The sequence below is a fragment of the Dicentrarchus labrax genome, unplaced genomic scaffold (genome assembly GCF_905237075.1).
Source record: "Dicentrarchus labrax unplaced genomic scaffold, dlabrax2021, whole genome shotgun sequence".
In the NCBI taxonomy this organism is placed as follows: Eukaryota; Metazoa; Chordata; class Actinopteri; family Moronidae; genus Dicentrarchus; species Dicentrarchus labrax.
This window is the reverse complement of record NW_026136715.1, coordinates 12,169,188-12,188,790: the sequence shown is the minus strand read 5'-3', so window position 1 is coordinate 12,188,790 and position 19,603 is coordinate 12,169,188. Positions and strand designations below refer to the sequence as shown.

At 44.3% G+C, this 19,603-nt stretch overlaps 1 protein-coding gene across 3 annotated transcripts in view; it reads left to right on the top strand.

Moving 5' to 3' along the window:
• The window catches only part of zbtb46 (zinc finger and BTB domain containing 46), a 58,887-nt gene that overhangs the window by 18,834 nt on the left and 20,450 nt on the right, over positions 1-19,603 (top strand). For all 3 annotated transcript variants that reach the window (XM_051424733.1, XM_051424732.1, XM_051424731.1), the window contains exons 2-3: positions 1,687-1,910; positions 2,094-3,024. In XM_051424733.1, the coding sequence (XP_051280693.1) occupies positions 1,725-1,910; positions 2,094-3,024 (1,117 nt within the window). In that variant the 5' untranslated portion in view covers positions 1,687-1,724. The remainder of the gene's footprint in view (positions 1-1,686; positions 1,911-2,093; positions 3,025-19,603) is intronic.

The following is a 19,603-nucleotide window of genomic DNA, read 5'->3' as shown; positions in this document are numbered from 1 at the left end:
TGAGAAAGAGTGGCTTCTGCAACCGTCACCGTCACCGTCACTCCATCCGCTCGTCCACTGCTGTTCGTAGGAGGTGTGTTTGTCCAAGTGGACGTGGGAGACACTGTGGATTTATCTGATCTTACAAGCCATCAGGTTGAGCAGAGCTTTGCTAAACATGACCTGAAGTGTGCCGGCCCCCGAGCAAACGCTGCTGTCACCTTGGTCAACCCGAGCTGTCATCTCTCAGAATGGCCCATGAGAGCTGACAGCTGTGGCGTTCCCAAAACAAATCACTGCTGCGTTTGGTAACACTCTGCGTCCCCGCGATTTAGCCCTCACCAAGATGAAAGCGGGAGCGGCGGCTGCTAATGCTCTGGCTAATGCACTGACTGTGTGTGTGTGTGTGTGTGTGTGTGTGTGTGTGTGTGTGTGTGCCTGTTCATCTTCTTCCTGTGTGTTTGTGTGTGTGTATATTTGTGTTTGCCAGGGCTTATGTGGTTTCTCTTTGTTTTTCCGCCACGGTTCAACATAGCGATGCGCACATCTCCCTTTGTCTGCCTCTCCTCTCCGCTCTCTGTGGCCTTCACCTCTGTTTTGTTGAGTTCAAAATGCCTCTTGTATGTCGTCTAACCTGTACACAGCAGAAAAAACAAAAGCAATATTTTATTCACACTCAAACCCACTTATATCTTAGATAAATATTTGTGAATCCAAAAGCCCAAAGCTAAGAATCTTCATGGGTTGATAGATTGTGAAAAATCCAATCTTGAGCTTATCTTTACCTTTAATTTTGTAAGAGTAATAATAATATAGGCTAGTATCCCTGTCACAATACCATGAATCCTGTCAATTAAAACTGAAAAGTTGTATCTTCATTCACCGAGAGCTGAGCAGCTCCACAAATTGTCATTAAGAGTCTATTCTCTGTAGTTTTCAGTAAAACTTTGTGTTCACAACCTAGACTGAACTGTGCAAGATCAGAAACACTGAGGTGAAGGTTCAAGAGTGAATTTTCATCTGAACTAGACAGCTGATTGAATATTCTCACTTGAAGGAGAGATGGAAAAAAAAAATAACAAGGAACCGAGACTGTGTTTATTGATAAATTTAATGGTAAAGTGGTCTGAACTAAATGAGGTGTTTTTCTCCCTCTCAACAGTGTTACACTTTTTAACTGACATTTTTAATGAGCTTACACACACTGTATATCTCTCTCTCTTAAACACACACACACACACACACACACACACACACACACACACACACACACACACACACACACACACACAAATGAACCTGTCAGACACGGTTTAAACATTGAGATTTTTGACTATTTTTTACTGGGCTGTTTTTAGACATCAAACTACAGCAGTTGAAATGTGGTTTCTATTGATGTCATTGTTTTTATGTCACAGTCATTACTGAGATATCCTCTCCCTGGCTCATCTTTAAAGGAGTGGTTCAGCTAAATTTGCTTATTTCCCCCCCCCCTTGCAAGAAAATTAAACCAACGCTCTTAGCCAAGGGTTTGAATATAGCTGTGGCCATCATATATATGTTGCCAGAAATGGTCTCTTTCCTTTTGTTTTTACAACATTGTGTAGACGTCAGTGCTCCTGTACTCCATACTGTACATTTAGTGGTACAACATAGTGTATATACAATATTTTGATATCACATGATGTGTCTTCTTTTGTTTCCCAGCAAACGTTTGGAGGAGAGGCTTTTGTTCAGCTACACAGATGAACAACAGGAAGGAGGACATGGAGATCGCCTCTCACTACCGTCAGCTCCTCAGAGAGCTCAATGAGCAGAGGCAGCACGGCATCCTCTGCGACGCCTGTGTCATTGTGGACGGAAAGATCTTCAAGGCCCATAAGAATGTCCTCCTGGGCTCCTCACGCTACTTCAAGACTCTTTACTGCCAGGTAAGGGACTACTACACTTGGGAAGATGGGTCAAGGGAGTCTGCTAAGGACTTGTTTTTCTCTCAGATCATAGTAGTTTTGTTCTGTGTGTTTTCCTGCCGATGAAGCAATGAAGTTGTGTTACCCTGCATGAGATAAATAAACAAGGAAACAGTGCTATGAACAGTCTTTCTCATCCTTCAGGTTAAAAAAGGGGCAGAACCTCACCACCAGACTACTGTCACTCACCTGGACATCGTCACAGCAACAGGCTTCAAAGCCATCCTGGACTTCATGTACTCAGCGCACCTCGCCCTCACCAGTAAGAACGTGATCGAGGTCATGTCAGCCGCCAGCTACCTGCAGATGACAGACATTGTCCAGGCCTGCCACAGCTTCATCAAGGCTGCGCTGGACATCAGCATCCGCTCTGAGATGGCTGACGAACTGGCCGACTTTGAGATGGGAGCTGTTGCTGCTGCTGGCATAGGTGGAGGTGGAGGAGGTGGAGGAGGAGTGGGTATAGCAGGAGCAGGGGGTGTTGCGGGAGCGGGTTTAGGAGGAGGAGGAGGAGGTATAGTGGGCATGGCTTCTGAAGCCCTGGCTTCCATCATGTCCGGTCGCAGCACCTCCCCTTGGCTGGCACGCCGCACCAGCCCGGCCAACTCTTCTGGGGACTCGGCCATCGCCAGCTGCCACGAGGGAGGCAGCACGTATGGCAAGGAGGACCAAGAACCCCCAAAGAGCCATGAGAGCCAGGAGGAAGCCTGCCATGACTCCCAGCCTGCCTGGCCGCACGACTACAGGCCTGTCACCGTCAAAGAGGAACAGGTGTCCCCCGCCTCCTCCTCTCATCCCCGGGACACTCCCAGGGGGGCAGCCCAGAGCCAAGGGGAACAAGGGGCTGTAGGGGCTGCTGGAGCAGGTGGAGAGGGGCCCTGGCAACCCCTATCAGGGTCAGGGCGGAGAAAGAACAGGAAGAACAAGGACACGGTCAGACACATTACCCAGCAGGCTGAGAGGAACTGGGACAGAGAGCGGGACAGGGAGAGAGACAGGGACAGTAGGCCTGGATCTCCTCTGCCCTCCATGCTGGCTGTGGCTGGATGGAACTACAACGGACAGGAAATCCCAGGTAAGGCTGACAAACCAGCTTCTTACAGTGTTTACAGTCTTCCGTTCTTGGAAAGTGCTACTGTGTATTTATATCTAGACAAAACAGTTAATTTAGGTCATAATGAAGCAACCCATGTGTTTTTCACGTCCAAATGCTGTTTTTATAATGGATTAGTTAGTTAGATTAGTGTAATAACAACAGGTGAAAATTGGAAGGATGTAAGCCAAAGAAAGCACACCTAGTATTCTATCTTGGGAAGGAATTTACAGTGCAGATTTGATGACTTTTAAGGCTTTAGAGTTCCTCAGAGTTGCTGCAGTTTCCTAATGTTGGCGCCTACTTAGTTAGTTATCCAGTCATGTAGTTAGTAAATGACTGGTGAGATAATAAGATTAGGTAAAATAATTAGGTGAAAATGTTTGTCTCAACAGTCTACAGTTTTAATTTATACGTACTTCTCTTAAGACACTTTCTAACTAATTGAGCAGCAGTTCCGTGAAAGCGTTTAAACTGCTTTATTGACTTTGGTTAAACTCAGGTTTAACAAAGTGTTCATAATGCTTTACAGTACATATGTACTTTGAATCCTGCGTGGATATTTCGGTGCATGTCAGCCATACGCACAGTGTACTAGTGTAAAATGACCTCTTTTCTTCCTCCCGGTTGAGATTAGCGAGCTTCTACACTAACGTGTTAGGCCTAAGATGATTATCTTAAATCTTGGAGGTGTGAGGTGAAGCCTGGGTAAATGCAGATGGATAATACAATCCTCTTCTTACTGCAGTTTATGTAACACACACACACACTCCCCCACAAGCAAATGCAAACACAACACAAACACACTCAAGTACACACATATTTATTTTGAGAAAGCGTCTCTTGATCCTCAGCCTTGCAGAATTGTTTAGTGAATTCCTTTACACTAAAAACTAATACATGAAAAACACTTAACTGAGGGTGTGTGTATTTGCCTGTGTGTGAGTGTGTGTGTGTGTGTGCGCGCGCGCGTGAGCACTGGTGGGCCCAAGGCGTCGATAGGTAGATCATTAAAAGTAAGAGAAGCTAATCCTGGGCGCATTAAGGGAGTTGGCTGTGAAATGGGCACACGCGTCGCGCAGCGAAAGAAAACAGGATAATTGAATTGACCTGGGTCACCGCACGGATTACCAGCGCGTCCTCGCCATCCCTGGCTCCTCCCCCTCTCTCTGGGGTTTAGGGAAGGACCTTCTGGAAAGGGCAAGAGGAGGGAAAAAAGAGAGAGAGAGTGTGGTAGATGAGAGGGGTAATGAGAGAGAGAAGAAAAAAAGACAAGTGGCGAAGACAGAGCATCCGTACAGGCTTATGAGGGTCTGTCTGCTTACATCTAAGTGTCCTAAGTCCCAGATTTTGTGACCTGCAGTCAGACCTTATTACCGTGCCCAAGTACATCTTGTGTTGGGCTTCAGAGTCTCACACACACACACACACACACACACACACACACACACCGCATACCCACATACACCCACCAAGTAAATGCCACTATTAAGCCTGTTGGCCAGTTCCATGGTTCTGTACTGTGGTGGAGGGTAGAGTTTTAGTCTGGCTATGGTGAAGCAGCCATTACCGAGAGAGGTGTTTTCTCGCCTAAAGGTTAGAGGAAGTCTAGTGTTGCTGCTGGTGTAGACTCTCTTGCTGTTAGCCAAAAGACAACTTTTCGTCCCCGCTTTCAACTGGGTTTTGGGACTGGGCTCACAATGGAGAGGAGTGGGGGAAGGAGGAAACAAGAGTCTTTGTATTATGAGGTTATCAACTATGTGGGTCTCTGACCTTGCCATTTAGTAAGTAAAATATCAGGTTACCAGTGGGCTTATATGACGTTTAAGAGTGGTAGTGTATGACAGGCAGGATGTGTTTTACTATTGTGTGTGTTGAGTCCATTTGCAGTAGGTGGTTTCTGTGTGTTTAGTGAAGGTTTGGGGGGGGTTGATGAACAGGTTTAGTGAGGTCACTATCGGAGCCCGTACAGGGGGTGGTGTGATGTTTTGTTCATTGTGATGTCGGTAAGTTCTGCTAAATTAGGATATTTCCCTTGGTTATAAGGCAGGGTCAAAAATACACAGGATCTATGTTGGCTTATTGGCTACTTAAGTCTTAAGTCTCCTTAAGTATGGATTTTGTCACCTGCAGTTGAAGATCTGAATCAGATGTACGGGCATATGGAGGGGCCAAGATGTACGATTCTATTTAAAGTTTCTTTTTTGGGGGGCAAGGAGGTTTATTGAAGTAGCGACTGGGCTTGTCACAATGCCAGAAATGTACCAGTTGATACCAATACCAGTGAAATCTCTCCGATTCTTTATACAACGGTACAAAACAAAAACAAAACAATAAATCCCATGTACTTCAACATCCACTCCTTTTTATTAAAAACATTTGAACATTACAAAAAAAAACAACAACAGAGGCCCTTTCTCTAATCCATTGTTTTCTTATTTACTTATTTAACTAGGCTACTTAACTCACAAAGTACTTTAATCTGCTCACCAAGCTTTTCCCTTCAGTACTCTTTTCCACACACGCATACACCTACTCTGGTCTGTCTCTCTCTCTCTCACACATACACACACACACACACACACACACACACACAGAGGTACCAGTGCCCCACCTCTCTCTGTGTCTGTAGGGTTAGGGGTAACCTTTATGTCCCAAAAACCACATTCACCATTGATGAGGCGCCAGAGAGCGTCTGTCTCTGTGTGTGTCTGTGCAGAGCAGGTGCAGGTGCCGCGATTCCCCGTTACCAGCGGTGCTGACGGTACCGTAGATAAACAACATGTAGGCGTCACGTTTTCAAAATGTTGGCATCGACTCGGTACCAAAGTATCGGTCTCCCGTGACATCCCCAGTAGTGACACATTCATTCATTCATTAAGTCGTTACCTCTACTGGTGTGTGGAACAAGTTGATCCAAGCAACCAAAAAGCAAATTAATTGATTTTTAGTGATAGAGAAAGCAATGTTTGCTTGATCAATGACTTTAACGATTGTTCGATTATCAAAATGATTAATTCATTTCCCTGTTAATCGACTAATAAACAGTATTCACAGCAGCAGAGACACAGGTAGTACAGCAAACAGCAGCTTTAACATTGCTTCCTTCTCATGACAAAATATATTTAAATAGCTGTATAAACACTATAAAGTATTCAAATAGATATTTCTGTTGCACAAGTAAGAAACAAATGAGTTACAGCAGTTGTTCCTGCTGTGCAAGAGCTACGTATGGCGGTATATGAAAAATTCATATTGTATGTGAAATTAAAACCGGTGCAGCAGTTCATCTGGTATATCGGCCAGCACCAGGCACACGGTGTAATTAATAACACTAACGATGGCTCTGTTCCATTAAGCTATGACAGGCACAATGTCAGGACCCTGAATGTGACACAGCTGAATAGAATGCAGCCTTCATTAACGTCATTAATTACGCCCGTGCGTTTCTTGTTATGACACATCAAGATGTCTGTTGTGAGGGAGGTATATTATTGATTGATTAACTGATCATTTCAGCAGTGTGAGTCCTTTTTGTGTTTAGTAGTAGATCTACATTTAAGTTTTATGTTAGTATCTGGGAGGTAGGATTATAATCCAATAGGTTTGTCTGTGTGTGTGTGTGTGTGTGTGTGTGTGTGTGTGTGTGTGTGTGTGTGTGTGTGTGTGTGTGTGTGTGTGTGTGTGTGGTTGGGTGTTGTTCCATGAAGTCTGGTTGTAGGTTTCCATGGAAGAAAATGGTAGGAGAAAGGGCACCTTCAGTCTGAGATTAGCTTAATTGCTTCATTCTTTATTGATGAGAAGTACCTAGACACACACTCTGTCTCTCTCTCTTTCTCTCTCTCTCTCTCTCTCTCTCTCTCTCTCTCATTCATCAGTGATCAGTGTTCATGCTTTCCTATTAGAAACGCTTATATTACATACAGCACAGGGGGCTGCTTGACTGTGGATTTTGCTGGATTATTCTGTAATATAAGGATAATATATGGCTGTGTAAAGGCTCAGCGTATTAGCGCAGAGCCGTTTCAAAGCGTTTGTATGAAAATGCTGTGTGCCTATGTTGACATAAACAGCTGCAGGAATTAGGATTTGTTTTCTTTAGATCCCCTTCTCTTGCAAACATCTGCTGTGTTCACTTGATGTCATTATTGAGGCCACTAAGCACTCAACTTCCTTTTCTCTCTCTCTCTCGCTAACGCTTGATCTCACTCTTTCTTCCGCTCACCTTGTCTGCTGACACAAATATTTGAAATTTGCATGTGAATTAGGAAAAAGAAATCAGCACCGCTTGCATTGCAGTGATCTGATCGTGTGGGTATATTTTTCTGCACAATACCATATTAGAGGTGGCAGTTTTTGAGGAGGGGAGTTTTAAATAGTCTCTACCTCTCCTGCTTATGTCGTAAACCTTAAAATAATTACCTGAAATTATTTTTAGTTTGGCCCCCGCTGCTTCTCCCAGACCTGGATTAAAAAAGCATCTGCAAATCAAAGACAAGAGTGTTTTGAAATTCAAGCATCAAGCTTTTTTAAATAATTCAGTACATTCTTCTTTGATACCTCATACCAGCCTCTCTTCTTGTAATCCATGCAGTGCTGAAACTATGAGTAGATTCATTCATTAGTTGATCAACAGAAAATTACTTTTTATATTTGATTATATATTTAATTATTTGGACTGTTTTCTCTCTGTTTTATTTGATTGTGAATTGAATATTTTTTTGCTTTCCGTCTGTTGATCGTAAGCTTAAGAGCTTGAGATGAGCATTCGTCAGTAATTTCTGACATTCTGTTGACTGAAAAAATTATTATGAGATTAACAGATAAAGAAAAGAATTGCACAATTCATCCTAAATTCCGTGCTATCTGTTGTATTTTCTGACTAAATACCATAAATACACCTTTATCGCATGCACACTCAGTTTTAGAGACGGTATTGACATATGTTATGTCAGGTTGCATCCTTGCTAAAATACACTCCTCTATACTTCCACTACATTTGAGTATTTATATTCACTGTATTTGGTTCCTTTGAGACTCCAGACATGGAGATGTATTTTCTAAAGATATAATGAATATGTTTCTTTACATTCAGTGCTATTATTCATTTTATTAACGTAGGTCACACCACTTCAAAGATGTGCCATATTGAAGGCAGGACTCATTCGTTCTATGGCACCTTCACTCTCAGCTTGAGAAGAAGCCTGGGCTGGTGAAAACATGAGTTAACGATTGATTTCTTTCCTACTTCCTCTATACTTGGGGCAAACACCGACTTGATCTTTATCCCACATAATAACAGCACTGGAAATACTTTCTGTTTGTTTTTTTCGCTAGTATTGAAAAAAAAACATACACACACACATGGTGACCTTTAGTGGCAGCTTGGGGGATTTTGGCAATCCGGTACATGGCCAGTGTGATGTACACACGCTCACACACACACACACACACACACACAGCTTAGAGCATCTGATTATGTAGACGTGAACAGTTCAATCACACGTGGGCTGTTCTTTCCATTTCCCTCTAGCTGTTGCACATTGATTACATCGAGAATCTTTTTTGAAATCCAACATCTTTATCTGACTGTCTTTCTCTCCTCTTTGTGGCCTCAGAGTTCCCCTCCTCAACCACTAATACACACATACTGACGAACAAAAGACACACAGAGACACACACTAAAAGTGAAATCATTTTTCCGTAGAATCTTGTCCTGTTTATTCCTGCAAGCTCGAGAGCGCTGCATGTTTTGGCTTGTTTGAGTTCAGACCTTCATCCTCCGGAGCTCTCGAGCCTCCTGGACTCACCTGGGGGCCACAGACAGACACTCCAGAACTGCCCTCTAGTTTTCACTTCGGCATAAACTTTCTCTGTTTTTTTTTCTCTCTACCTGCGCTCGTCTCCCCAAGTCTCGGCAGTCTAAAGGTGAACACTTGAAATAATGAATCGGATCCCCCTTTCGCCCCCTTCCTCTCTGTATTCCAGTTAAGACTCTCCCCATAGTATTTGCACTTCATTAAACTTGAAATAGGTTTAATATTTAAAACACCTGAACAGATTTCAACCCCCTCACCCCTCGCACACCTCTCCACTCTTTCTCTCCCTTCTCCTCGCTCTTGGTTTAATAATCTACTCTCATATTTCCTCCCTAATTCACTCCTCCTTCATTAAAAACCAAAATAGATTTAATATTTCAGACTGTGTGGACTTAATTTTTAACCCCTTTCTTCGTGGCTCGGTGCTTGACACGCTATGGGTTAGATAACTACATCGTGTTGAGGCCTCTCCCCCTGTATTTTCTCCTCTCTATCCATGTCTTTCATCTTTCTCACTTTTCTTCCAGAGTCACTCTATTATCAGTTCTGTCTCTCACTGTCTTTGTACTCCAGGCCTCTCTCTGTGTCTCGCTCTGTCTCCCCCACCCCCGATTTGCTCTGCCTCTTTGTCCTCTGACTGCGCAGATGATTTCAGCCCTTTCCTCCCACCCTATTGACTTTTGTGGCCTGCTCACCCCACCCCCTTTAGTTTCCCCTACTCCCTCCATCCTCTCCATCCCCCTTTTGTACCCTGCTACCCAACATGCACACATGTTAGAGGGTTGAATGCTTTTTTTTGTTCTTTTTGGGAATTGTGACAGAAGACTAAAATGCTGTTCTTTCCCTCTTTTTCCTCTTCATGTCTTTCGGTCTCATGTCAGCCTCCTGTTCAGTCCCCACAACATTTTTACAAAAAAAAGTTCCATTATCACCGTGGTAACCAATCATTTCTCACCGCCCACCAGCCATCTTTGTCATATGACCTCACATCCTGCTGGACATTATGGGCAGTCCACCAGCTAAAAGCCCCTTCTCCTACTCCACCACGCCATCACACCACACCACACACACATTCACACAATTTTTCACACTCTTGCTGTCTGTCTTTTTCTCTCGCAGCACTCTCTCTCTCTCAGTTCTCAATACTGACACCTGCTCTATTTATAATTCTCTGGCTTTAAAGGAGCCATTTTGGACAGGAAGCTGCCCCCTCCCCACTTCTGACCGTGGCTTTTTTCCAAAACTTTAGCACCCCCACCTCTCCACCTCCTGGCCCTGGAACAGGCCAGAGAAGAATTGCTGGGCGGAGAAGAGGGGGAGTGTGTGTGTGTGTGTGTGTGTGTGTGTGTGTGTGTGTGTGTGTATGTGTGTGTGTGGGGGGGGTTAAAGATTAGCCATCCCACCCTGACTGCACCTGGGTTGGGCCCACACACATACTGTACACACTCACCCACTAACTAACACGCTAGTAGCCTATATAAAGACATGCATTCATAACACCTGCACATGTACTGTAAAATATGTGTGCAGTACAATCCCCACATTTCACTAAAGAACGTATGACGTTAACTCTGTCTAAATGCACACACTTTTCTTGGCATTGATCACTCAGGTCTAAGAATTAAACTACCCAGAATGCATTCTGACAGGATGTCCTGTTGGCACAACGTAAGGGTGGGTGGGTCAGGAGGTTTCTGTGGTTGAACATTCACAGCAGTAACCCCCTCGCCTAAATCCCCACCCCCACACATCAAAAGATAGACACTTCAAATCCATCACATACACCACATATCTATTCACAGATATTAAACTTATTAATGGTTGTGGTTAACTTTGTAGATCACAAACACACACACCTATAGATTCAGGAAACAGAGAACACAATCAACACACTCAACAACTCAGTTATTTATTCTGATGTTTAATTCAATCTTCAGAAGAAGATGGTACCTGGGGGGCTTTGGATCATTTCCCTTTGCTTCCTTGTTTACTTTTCCAAAACATACTTTTTTTGATACCAAGTAAGGAATACTGTATGATTAATCAATAATACCCAAATCTGGATCATAACAACAATTAATTAATATGTAGTTTTTTTTTACTCATTTGTGTTTTCTCCCACTTTCTGGTACTGGAAGCATTGTCTAAGCCAGGGATTTCCAAAGTCTGACACTGGGCCCCCTCCAACATCCCTCTACTCTAATGTAAAAAGAATACTGATAGTACAACATGAAAATATTTATTTTGTCGCTCCGCTGATTATTCTTTGTTTTCACTTGTAGGATAATCCTGCTCTAGGTTTTGTTACTACGTTTCCCAGAATTCTTTGGGAGCTGTAAACAGGAAGTATAATTCAGTCACTTAGCTGTGGATTATATATATATAAATTATATATAAGTTGAATCAGTTACGACCCGTTGACATTTGCAACTGGCGATGAGCAGCTTTTAAGCCAAAAAGGTTGGTAACATCTGATCTCAAGAACTTTTTTTTTTCACTGTAAACTGCAGTGATCATTGTCCTCTTGCAGCAGGAAACATTACAACTTTTATATTGAACCTTGTGAAGATTTATTTAATCCGCTTCTTTTAAAAAACAAGTTATTTTTCACAGAATTAAAAAAAAAAAAAAAAGATAAGCCTTACACATGAACAAGACCTCCTCCTCTTCGACAAGAGATCCGTGACAAGGCTCCTCTTTTGGAGATATGAGATGGAGATATGATGTGATGTGAGTTAGGATGCCTCTCTCCTCTCTCCTCCAGTGATCTGATAGCCAGTAATGGGCCCTGTAGCCGTGAGCCTGGCAGCACTGCTCACTCTGGCTTATGTGTCACACTGTACCCAGCATTCACCAAGAGTTAGTCGAGCGCAAGCAGCCGGGATATTGAGACTAGTAAAGTGTGTGAGTGTGTGTGTGTGTGTGTGAGAGACAGAGAGGCAGATATATACACTGGCAGACTGACTGACAGGAAGAAGCAGAAACAGTAACTTTCGTGAAGAGTTTAAAAAAGTGTTTTACAGTAAACCCATGGCTGGATTTCGGCTGTCTTTCTCTCTCATTTTCAGTCAACCTGAAGTTCCTCTTTCCCTGGCTGTTTATTTTAGAAAGGTGGCTTTGTTCTATTTACCGTACCCACTCCCTCTGCAGCCTCTACCCCCGTCAGACAAGTTAGAAAAGGGGAGCGACGAGGAAGAGGAGGAGGAGGGGGGGGGGGAGGAGGGGTGCATGATGTTTGGACAAACGGACAACCCGAACAGGATATAGAGGTCTACAGCCTGTGGGTGTGTCGGTTTGGCCGAGGTGCAGCTTGCACACAAACACACATGCGCACGCACAGACTCACATGTACACACAATCGTGGGAGTGTTCCCGCTGGAGGGCAAAGTCTCCCTTCCTCTTACACATTCATTCTCTCCTTTTCCCTCAGTCCCTTCATTCCCCCTTTCCGCCGTCACACCCCTCCACACCTCCTGCCTTTAGACCTCTCTTTCTCCTTCATCCCTCATTCCTTCTCTTGTGACAAACCGCCCCTCCTCCTTCTGAAAAGAGGAAAAAAAGAAAGTGTTAAAGATACAGAAGAGTTGGCCAACAGCAATGAGAAACTAGGAGGGAGAGGCCAAAATCACCACAGGGGACAATTATGGCTTGGGCTGTGTACATACAAGTGTGTGCGTGTGTATTTGTGTGTACGTGTGTGATTGTTTTTGGGTTTGATAGTTATAGAGGCGTTGAAGATAGTCCTGGAAGCCACTATCTGTCCTTCACAACTATTTGTCCCCTCCTTCTCTCCTCTATCCCTCCTTCCCTCTGTCTGTTTGGACCTTCAATTCCATCCTGTCAATTCACACTGTCACTTCTGTTTTAACTCATCTCGTACACTGGAGCTATACGAGTACAGTATGTGTGTGTGCGTGTGTGGTTTCATATCAACTGTATGGGCTTCAAATAAAGGCAGGGCTGTGGGTTAACTTCCTCTTCATCAGTAGGATCTGTGAGCTCCTGTGTGTGTTTGTTTGCTTGTTTAAAACCGGAACTTCCAGGTTCAGTATATGTAACAAGAAAGGGGTCGCTCACAGTGACAAGCTCACATAGAAATAACACCAGGTCCCCTCTGCTCTGATGAACTTTTTTGCGCCTTTCAGCTCATTGTTTTGGTTTTCTTCACTGTAGGGAAAAAAAAAATCAGCTTTTGCAAGTTCAAGTATGATCCCAAAAGCATAGACAGAGGGAATTATAAAGACAAGGACAGATATGGGAGAAACCATTATGATAGCGTATAATCTGCACATTGCCACACTGGAAAACAGCTGTGATAATTGCTGTTAAAATTAAAGTCACAATGGCTTCAAATTCTTATTGCTGCAGGTGCAGTAGATACTCATTTAGCTGAACCTCAGGAACATGTTTCACCTTTCAAACAGACTGATGAAAGAACCTCTAAAAGGGAGACTTCATTGAGTTACAGAAGCAGCAGTGAGCCAGGAATTGACTTCAGGACTTTGGCTCTCTACATGCTCTGCTCGTTATCTTTAGATACGATGTTAGTTTTGCAAAAAGAGGCCAAACTGTCCTGTTCCATCTGCGCCCCCTCCTACCCCCACCCGCCTCCATCAACCCCTTTGCCCCAGATCACCTGCCTGCCCACACTCTTCATTGTTTCCACCTCCCTACTTCTCTCTCTGCAACTCTCACTACCCTCATACACCAGAAGCAGCATGCAAAGAATAACTCCATCTGATCCATTTGATCTTCTTTCCACTCTCTCTATCTCTCTCCTCTGCCCCCATGCCTCTTCCTCGTAATGGAGTATCTCTGAATCTAGAATGGTTCATGGGGGCTTGTTTCAGGTGGGATCTCCCACAACAGGGGTACACATAGGATTTTTTTTATTAACGCTAATTCCCCAGTTGAGACTACATCTGATCTGACTGAAAACACTTTAAGGGGCTCTCGTGTGAATTCGGAGTGAATGAGAGAATACTTCAGGACTGGCCGTTGAGAAAAGTAAATGAGGGTTTCAGAGTTTTTTCTAAGAGTGTGTGTGAGTGTGGGAAAGCATTTGAGATAGATAGAGAGGTAGAGAGACAGTGTGTGTGTTTGCATGTGTATATGGTGTAATTGTCTGTGACCCTGGCATTTTTTTTTTCTTTTCGTGGTTAGACTGTTTGGCCTTCCCATAGTCCCTCTGGCCTCAGAGACATCTAGCCTCAAGGTTTAGTGTGTGTGTGTGTGTGTGTGTGTGTGTGTGTGTGTGTGTGTGTGTGTGTGTGTGTGTGTGTGTGTGTGTGTGTGTGTGTGTTGTACAGGAGAGGAGAAGGGAGCGATGGGGGTTAGAGGTGGATTTGATAGCTCAGGACACCCAGACCCCTCTCCACCCTCTCCCCCTCCATACCCCTCTGTTCAGTCCTTGATAAGTGGAGCCGTAGTCTGTGGGGGTTAGGGATTCCTGTCTGGCACAAACACACACATACACATAGAAACACACATGCACTGGGATCCGCCCGCTCTACATTCCTGTGTCCGACTAAGGAAGCAGCCTAGCCGTCTTCCCCTCCACTCCCAAATTATCCCCTTCTCCTAAAGTCAGTGCATACTTATCACACGCCTCTCTACCTCTCTCTTCCATTCTGACTCATACATACCTCTCCTCTCTATCTCCCATGTTTTTGTCCTCTCTATACTTCCACTGAGCACTCTGCACACAGCACGTCTAATCATTTAGTAGTGAGTCGTAAAATGCTCTCTTGGAGAAAAAGATCTGCCAGTACATTGACATAATGTCCCCTTATTGCAGTGCAAATACATTTCAAAACATGTCTGGTGTCATTTTCATGAAAGAAGAAAGACACCTGGAACTAGATTAGAAACTTTGGAATTCACTCATTATATATTTAACATTTTAGGAAAAACTTAATTTAATTTAATTAATTTAAGATATTTCTGCTGCTCGTCTGTCCCTCTGTCGCTGTGTTTTTATCAATTCTCACCCTTTTTAAATGTTTTTTCTCATTGCTCAAACTCTTACATATACTTTCAACTTTTCCCCCTTACCCCATCTCTCCCTTTCACCCTCTTATCCTCCACCACCTCCCCTTTCACTATCGATGTTTATATCTTTTACCCCTTTCTCTCCTTCCCTCCCTCCCTCATTCTGTTCCTCCCTCCCTTCCAGGGGTGTGTAACAGGGGTTAGGAAGGGGTCATGTGGTCTCACACTGCCCTTCTCTCTAATGGCTTCTTAATGAGAGAGTCAGAGAGGGAAAGAGAAGCAGGGAGAGGAGCAGTTTTGAGTAGCGGGGTGAGATATCAGTAGTTCCGCTTAGGGCACTGACTGTGTGTGTGTGTGTGTGTGTGTGTGTGTGTGCGCGTGCGCGCGTGTACATGTCCAAGTGAGGCTGTGTGAACTGTATTCGTGTGCACACGCATCCACTATTTGACCGACCCCTTGCTCCATTTCGAGCCCTTTCCGAGCTATGTTCCTCTCCGGGGAAAGAGGAAATGACACGTTTGTAGCCTTGAATAAGCGTCGGGGCTCGTCACATGCACTGTCCATTGGGTCTGGCTGGGGGGTGGGTGGGAGATGTTGTGGTGGTGAAGGAGGAGGGGTGGGGCCTGGCCCTGCTCTTTAATTTGCACAGCTTCTGCTGATTTGATCATAAGCAATTAATCTCAATGGTTCAGCTTGGCTGCAGTGGGGGAAGAGACGATGAACACAGTCCTCTGTATGCAAACGTCCCTCACTCTGGTTTTCCCCTCCATCCACAGAGTGGGTTTTACACTGTTCTTACCTCTTATACTTGTGTCGTAGTCATAGAGGAAGCATGCTGTGGCAATTTTGTCTCTCTTGTCCCACATGATTTCCCCCTGCAAAACAGTGAGGTTTCCCTAACAAGTTGTGGTTTTGCATGCAAATATTGTTCTGAACTCTTATTCTAAAAAATTCAGTGTGTTTGAAAATGTTTTTAATGAGGTATTTGTTGAGATTCAAATAAAGGGAATGGAAAATGAAAATAAAAACTTGTAAAATCAAACATGGATTTACACGATCAGTGCACATAATCAGCTCCATGTTGGCTGCAGTGCCAGAACTCTGATTATGGAATTAGAGCTGCGTCAAACACGCCGTCTTCTATTTCGGTGGCATCTTCACAGGCTTTGGACTGCTGAGAGGCTTGTGAAGTGGTGTGATCGAGGTTCAAGGTCCAGATCCGTCCTGCCTTGATCTTGATATCCGTCCAACTTTTATCAGCTCAAGAGTGACACAGATCTCCACTGATCCACTAACACTAAGCTCACAGCTTGCACAGGTTTGGCTCCCTCATCCACATTTCATCTGTCTTGCTTCTTTCCTCGGTTTAACCCTTCCCTATGTTACCTCTTTTTGACCCACACATCCGTGCGCGTCAAACACTCGTTCCTTCACTCTCCCTTTCTTCCCAGCCTGTCTGCCAGTTTTCCATCTCCTTCTATCTTCCTCGCCCTTGCTTTTCCTCTCCATGGCACCGTACTCCTCCCATGCTGAGGCCAGAGCTCTCTCCATTGTTGGAGGCAGGTTGCCAAGGATACAAGCACAGAGAGGCACAGTCTTAATGTTATAAGATGGGAGAGATGAGCAGAGAGAGGGGAGAGGGGCAATAGCTCTTGTACTCTCTGGTCACTGGGCAGCCCGACAACACGGTCTGTAGAGAACACAAAACACCCCCTGCTCCCTGCTCTGTGGAGTGTCCCTCTGCTCTGTGGACGGAGCACAGTGACATTGACTGTTTGTGGAGGAACCTTATGTACTGGTCATCTGGTCTCTGCTTGCCCGTTGTGACTGTAGTGTATGCTTACCATGTACGTCTTAATGGGTTTGATTTTTCCCTAAAATTGTCAGGCAGCCGCTTGATGGGGGCTCTTGAGTGGGCACATTTGCGAGTGAGTTTTAGAGGTTTTGTTTTTGCTATGAAACAACAGGTTTTGTGGATGTGGTACAGAAACAAGTCACCTGTCTGTAAGTTTTATTTTCTTTGAACAAGGTGAAAGAATCTGCGACAGTATTATTGTTTCTACCCATTTATTCCAACCTAGTCCCCCAACCGGTTTCCTGAGTTTTCTTGAAACAAATGCAGTTGTTCGTAATTCTGATGCGCTGATCTCCCTCATTCCGTCACAGTGCTGGTTAAGAATATATGAAGAATATGAAGATCTCTGCACACTTAGGGCCGATGCAAGATAATGTTCTTGAAGTTGATTCATCTTGGAAACAGGATGAGACAATTATACAAAAAGGATTTCTTTTTTTTTGTCTTTACTTGATAAAAGGCAGTATAGTAGCAGACAGGAAACAAGGGGAGTGAGAGTGGGATATAACATGCAACAACTGGAATCAAACCGGGGACATTGTGGTTTTGTGGAATGTGTTTTAACCATTCGGCTATCAGGACACCTTGGACTGCCAATTTTTGAGAAAATAAACCCCCCCCCCGAGAAAAATGGTTGGATCCTTCATTGAGTGCCTGTGTACTCGGACAGTTTCACCCCATGCAGTCGGCGAACTTTAAGGTCCACACAGTCCGTGTGGTCATTCATTTTTTTGCACACGTGAGCAAATGATACACATGTCCTTGTGGCTATTTGGGCTTAAGATGGAGATATAGTTTCCTAAATACTGCCCGTCTTACTGAACAAATTCAAATGCACCCCCCCAAATGTGTTTTAACATTTATTTTTCCTGTTTTGATTTTGTAATCCACTCCAGAATGTCCAGCTGGAAATATGTTGATTTTGCCAACTTTGTTTGGTTGTTAAACTCGTCTTAAATTCATTTCCAGGGAGCAGTAAAGAAGTAATTATGGCTAGTTAGTTGCCTCAAGCTTCTGAGCTGGTCAGTGTGTGTCGGAGAGTGTGTTAACCCACACACCAATAACCCTCAGGCTCTGAACAGCATCCCCACCCAGAGTCTTTGTCGTTTTCTTCCTCTACTTTCCATTATCCCTCCTCTCCACCTCACCCTTCAAATACGACCCTGGACCGGGCTGGACGGGGCTTTTGGGCACGTGCCCGCTCACCAGTTCCTCCCCTGTGCATGAAGCCAAGACATAACCTCTTTCTCTCCCAATCTCTCCATCGCTCTCTCTTTGCTTTTAGCACAAAGCCCTGCGTGTCTGCCTTCCTTCCCCACCCAGCATTCTTTCCCCATGCAGACCTCTCCCCCGCTCTCTCTCTCTGTCTCTCTCTCTCTCTCGCTCTCTTTCTCTCTCTCTGTCGACTTCCCTCCTACCCACCAACTCGCTCAGCCTCACCCTACCTTTCATTAGCCCACTCTTTATCTCACACACTCACTCAGCTCACTCTCTCCCCCCTCCATTCTCCTATCTCGCCAGCTTTTACACTCCCTGTACTCTCTCTTTTTCTCACATTCTCCCCCCTCAGTTGCTCCGGCTTTTGTTTCTGATACATCTTCATTTATTCCTCTCTCTCCCTCTCTTTCCCTGCTGACCCTATTATTTTTATATTCTTTCTCCCTCTGCCATCACTCCCCCTCTCTCCCTCTCTCTCTCTCCCTCTCTCTCTCTCTCTCTCTCTACCTCCCTCCCACTCCTCTCAGTCCCTCTAAGCTGCATTAACTCCCCAGATTACCTTGAGCCCTGCAATCCTCCATCCCCCACGCACTCACCGCTCCCTCTTTCCCTCCCTTCCTTCACTCATTCACTTGCTCACTCAGGCTACGTCTACACCACCGCGGCTAATTTTGAAAACGCAGTTTACGATTGAGAAGGACTTGTGACCATACCAATGTTTTTGTGGTATTTTTGCAGATAACTCTCCATCCACACTGAAACACTTAAACGCTAGAAAACTTGATAAATCTGTTTATTTGATGTCCTTTTTGGACAAAAAACAATAAAACTGTGCATCACTGCCAACATCTGGTAAACAGTGGGACAGACACAGCCACGGTAAGCCAGCGGCCTTTTACCTCCTGCTCTCCATGATCACCTATACTGGATTTTAATACAGCAGAACTCCAGAGCAACTGTTTTCTTTTACATATTTTTCTGTTTCTGGTATCAAAATGAGCATAGAATATCTGATCACTGTGCATCAGAGTACTCTCAGCCTAGTAATATCTTTACTGGGCTGAGATCTCAGTTTGTAATATTGACAATTTGATGCAGACAGAAAGCTGAATAAAAGTCCACTTTTTATTTAACCTTCTATAAACTAAAGGGAAATGGTTTGCAGACAGTTATGACAGGAGTAAATGGTACAAACAGTCTTTTGAATAAAGTGTGTGCACTTATTTTCCTGCTAGCGACCAAGAAAATCCACCTGCTAACTGACAGTTAGCAGGCTAATTGAGAGTGATTTTCTACCCCTTTCAGTAACTCTTTATTAGATTAAATAGTGTACAATCCAGAGAAAAAAACGCCAGGGGGAATAAAAGGTGCAGTACAGGGAAGATAGAAAGAAGCTCAGAGAGCAAATTTTCTGACTAGCGCTAGCCGGGCGGGCCAGCTTGTTAACAGCTACAGGCTGGGGCCACTTCTCTGGTGTGACCAGGCTTTTAAAAAGTATATCCAAAAGGCAGCAGATGAGGGCTAAATCAGTCCTGGCAGAAACCGCCAACATCTCCCATGAGAACTTCAAATTTTGCAAATTGTAAGCACAGCGTAACATGGCGACAGTTTACTATGTTGTTAAGGAGAGAACAGCAGAAAAAAACGGCAGCGGCAACAAGGCTTCATAGTCTGATCT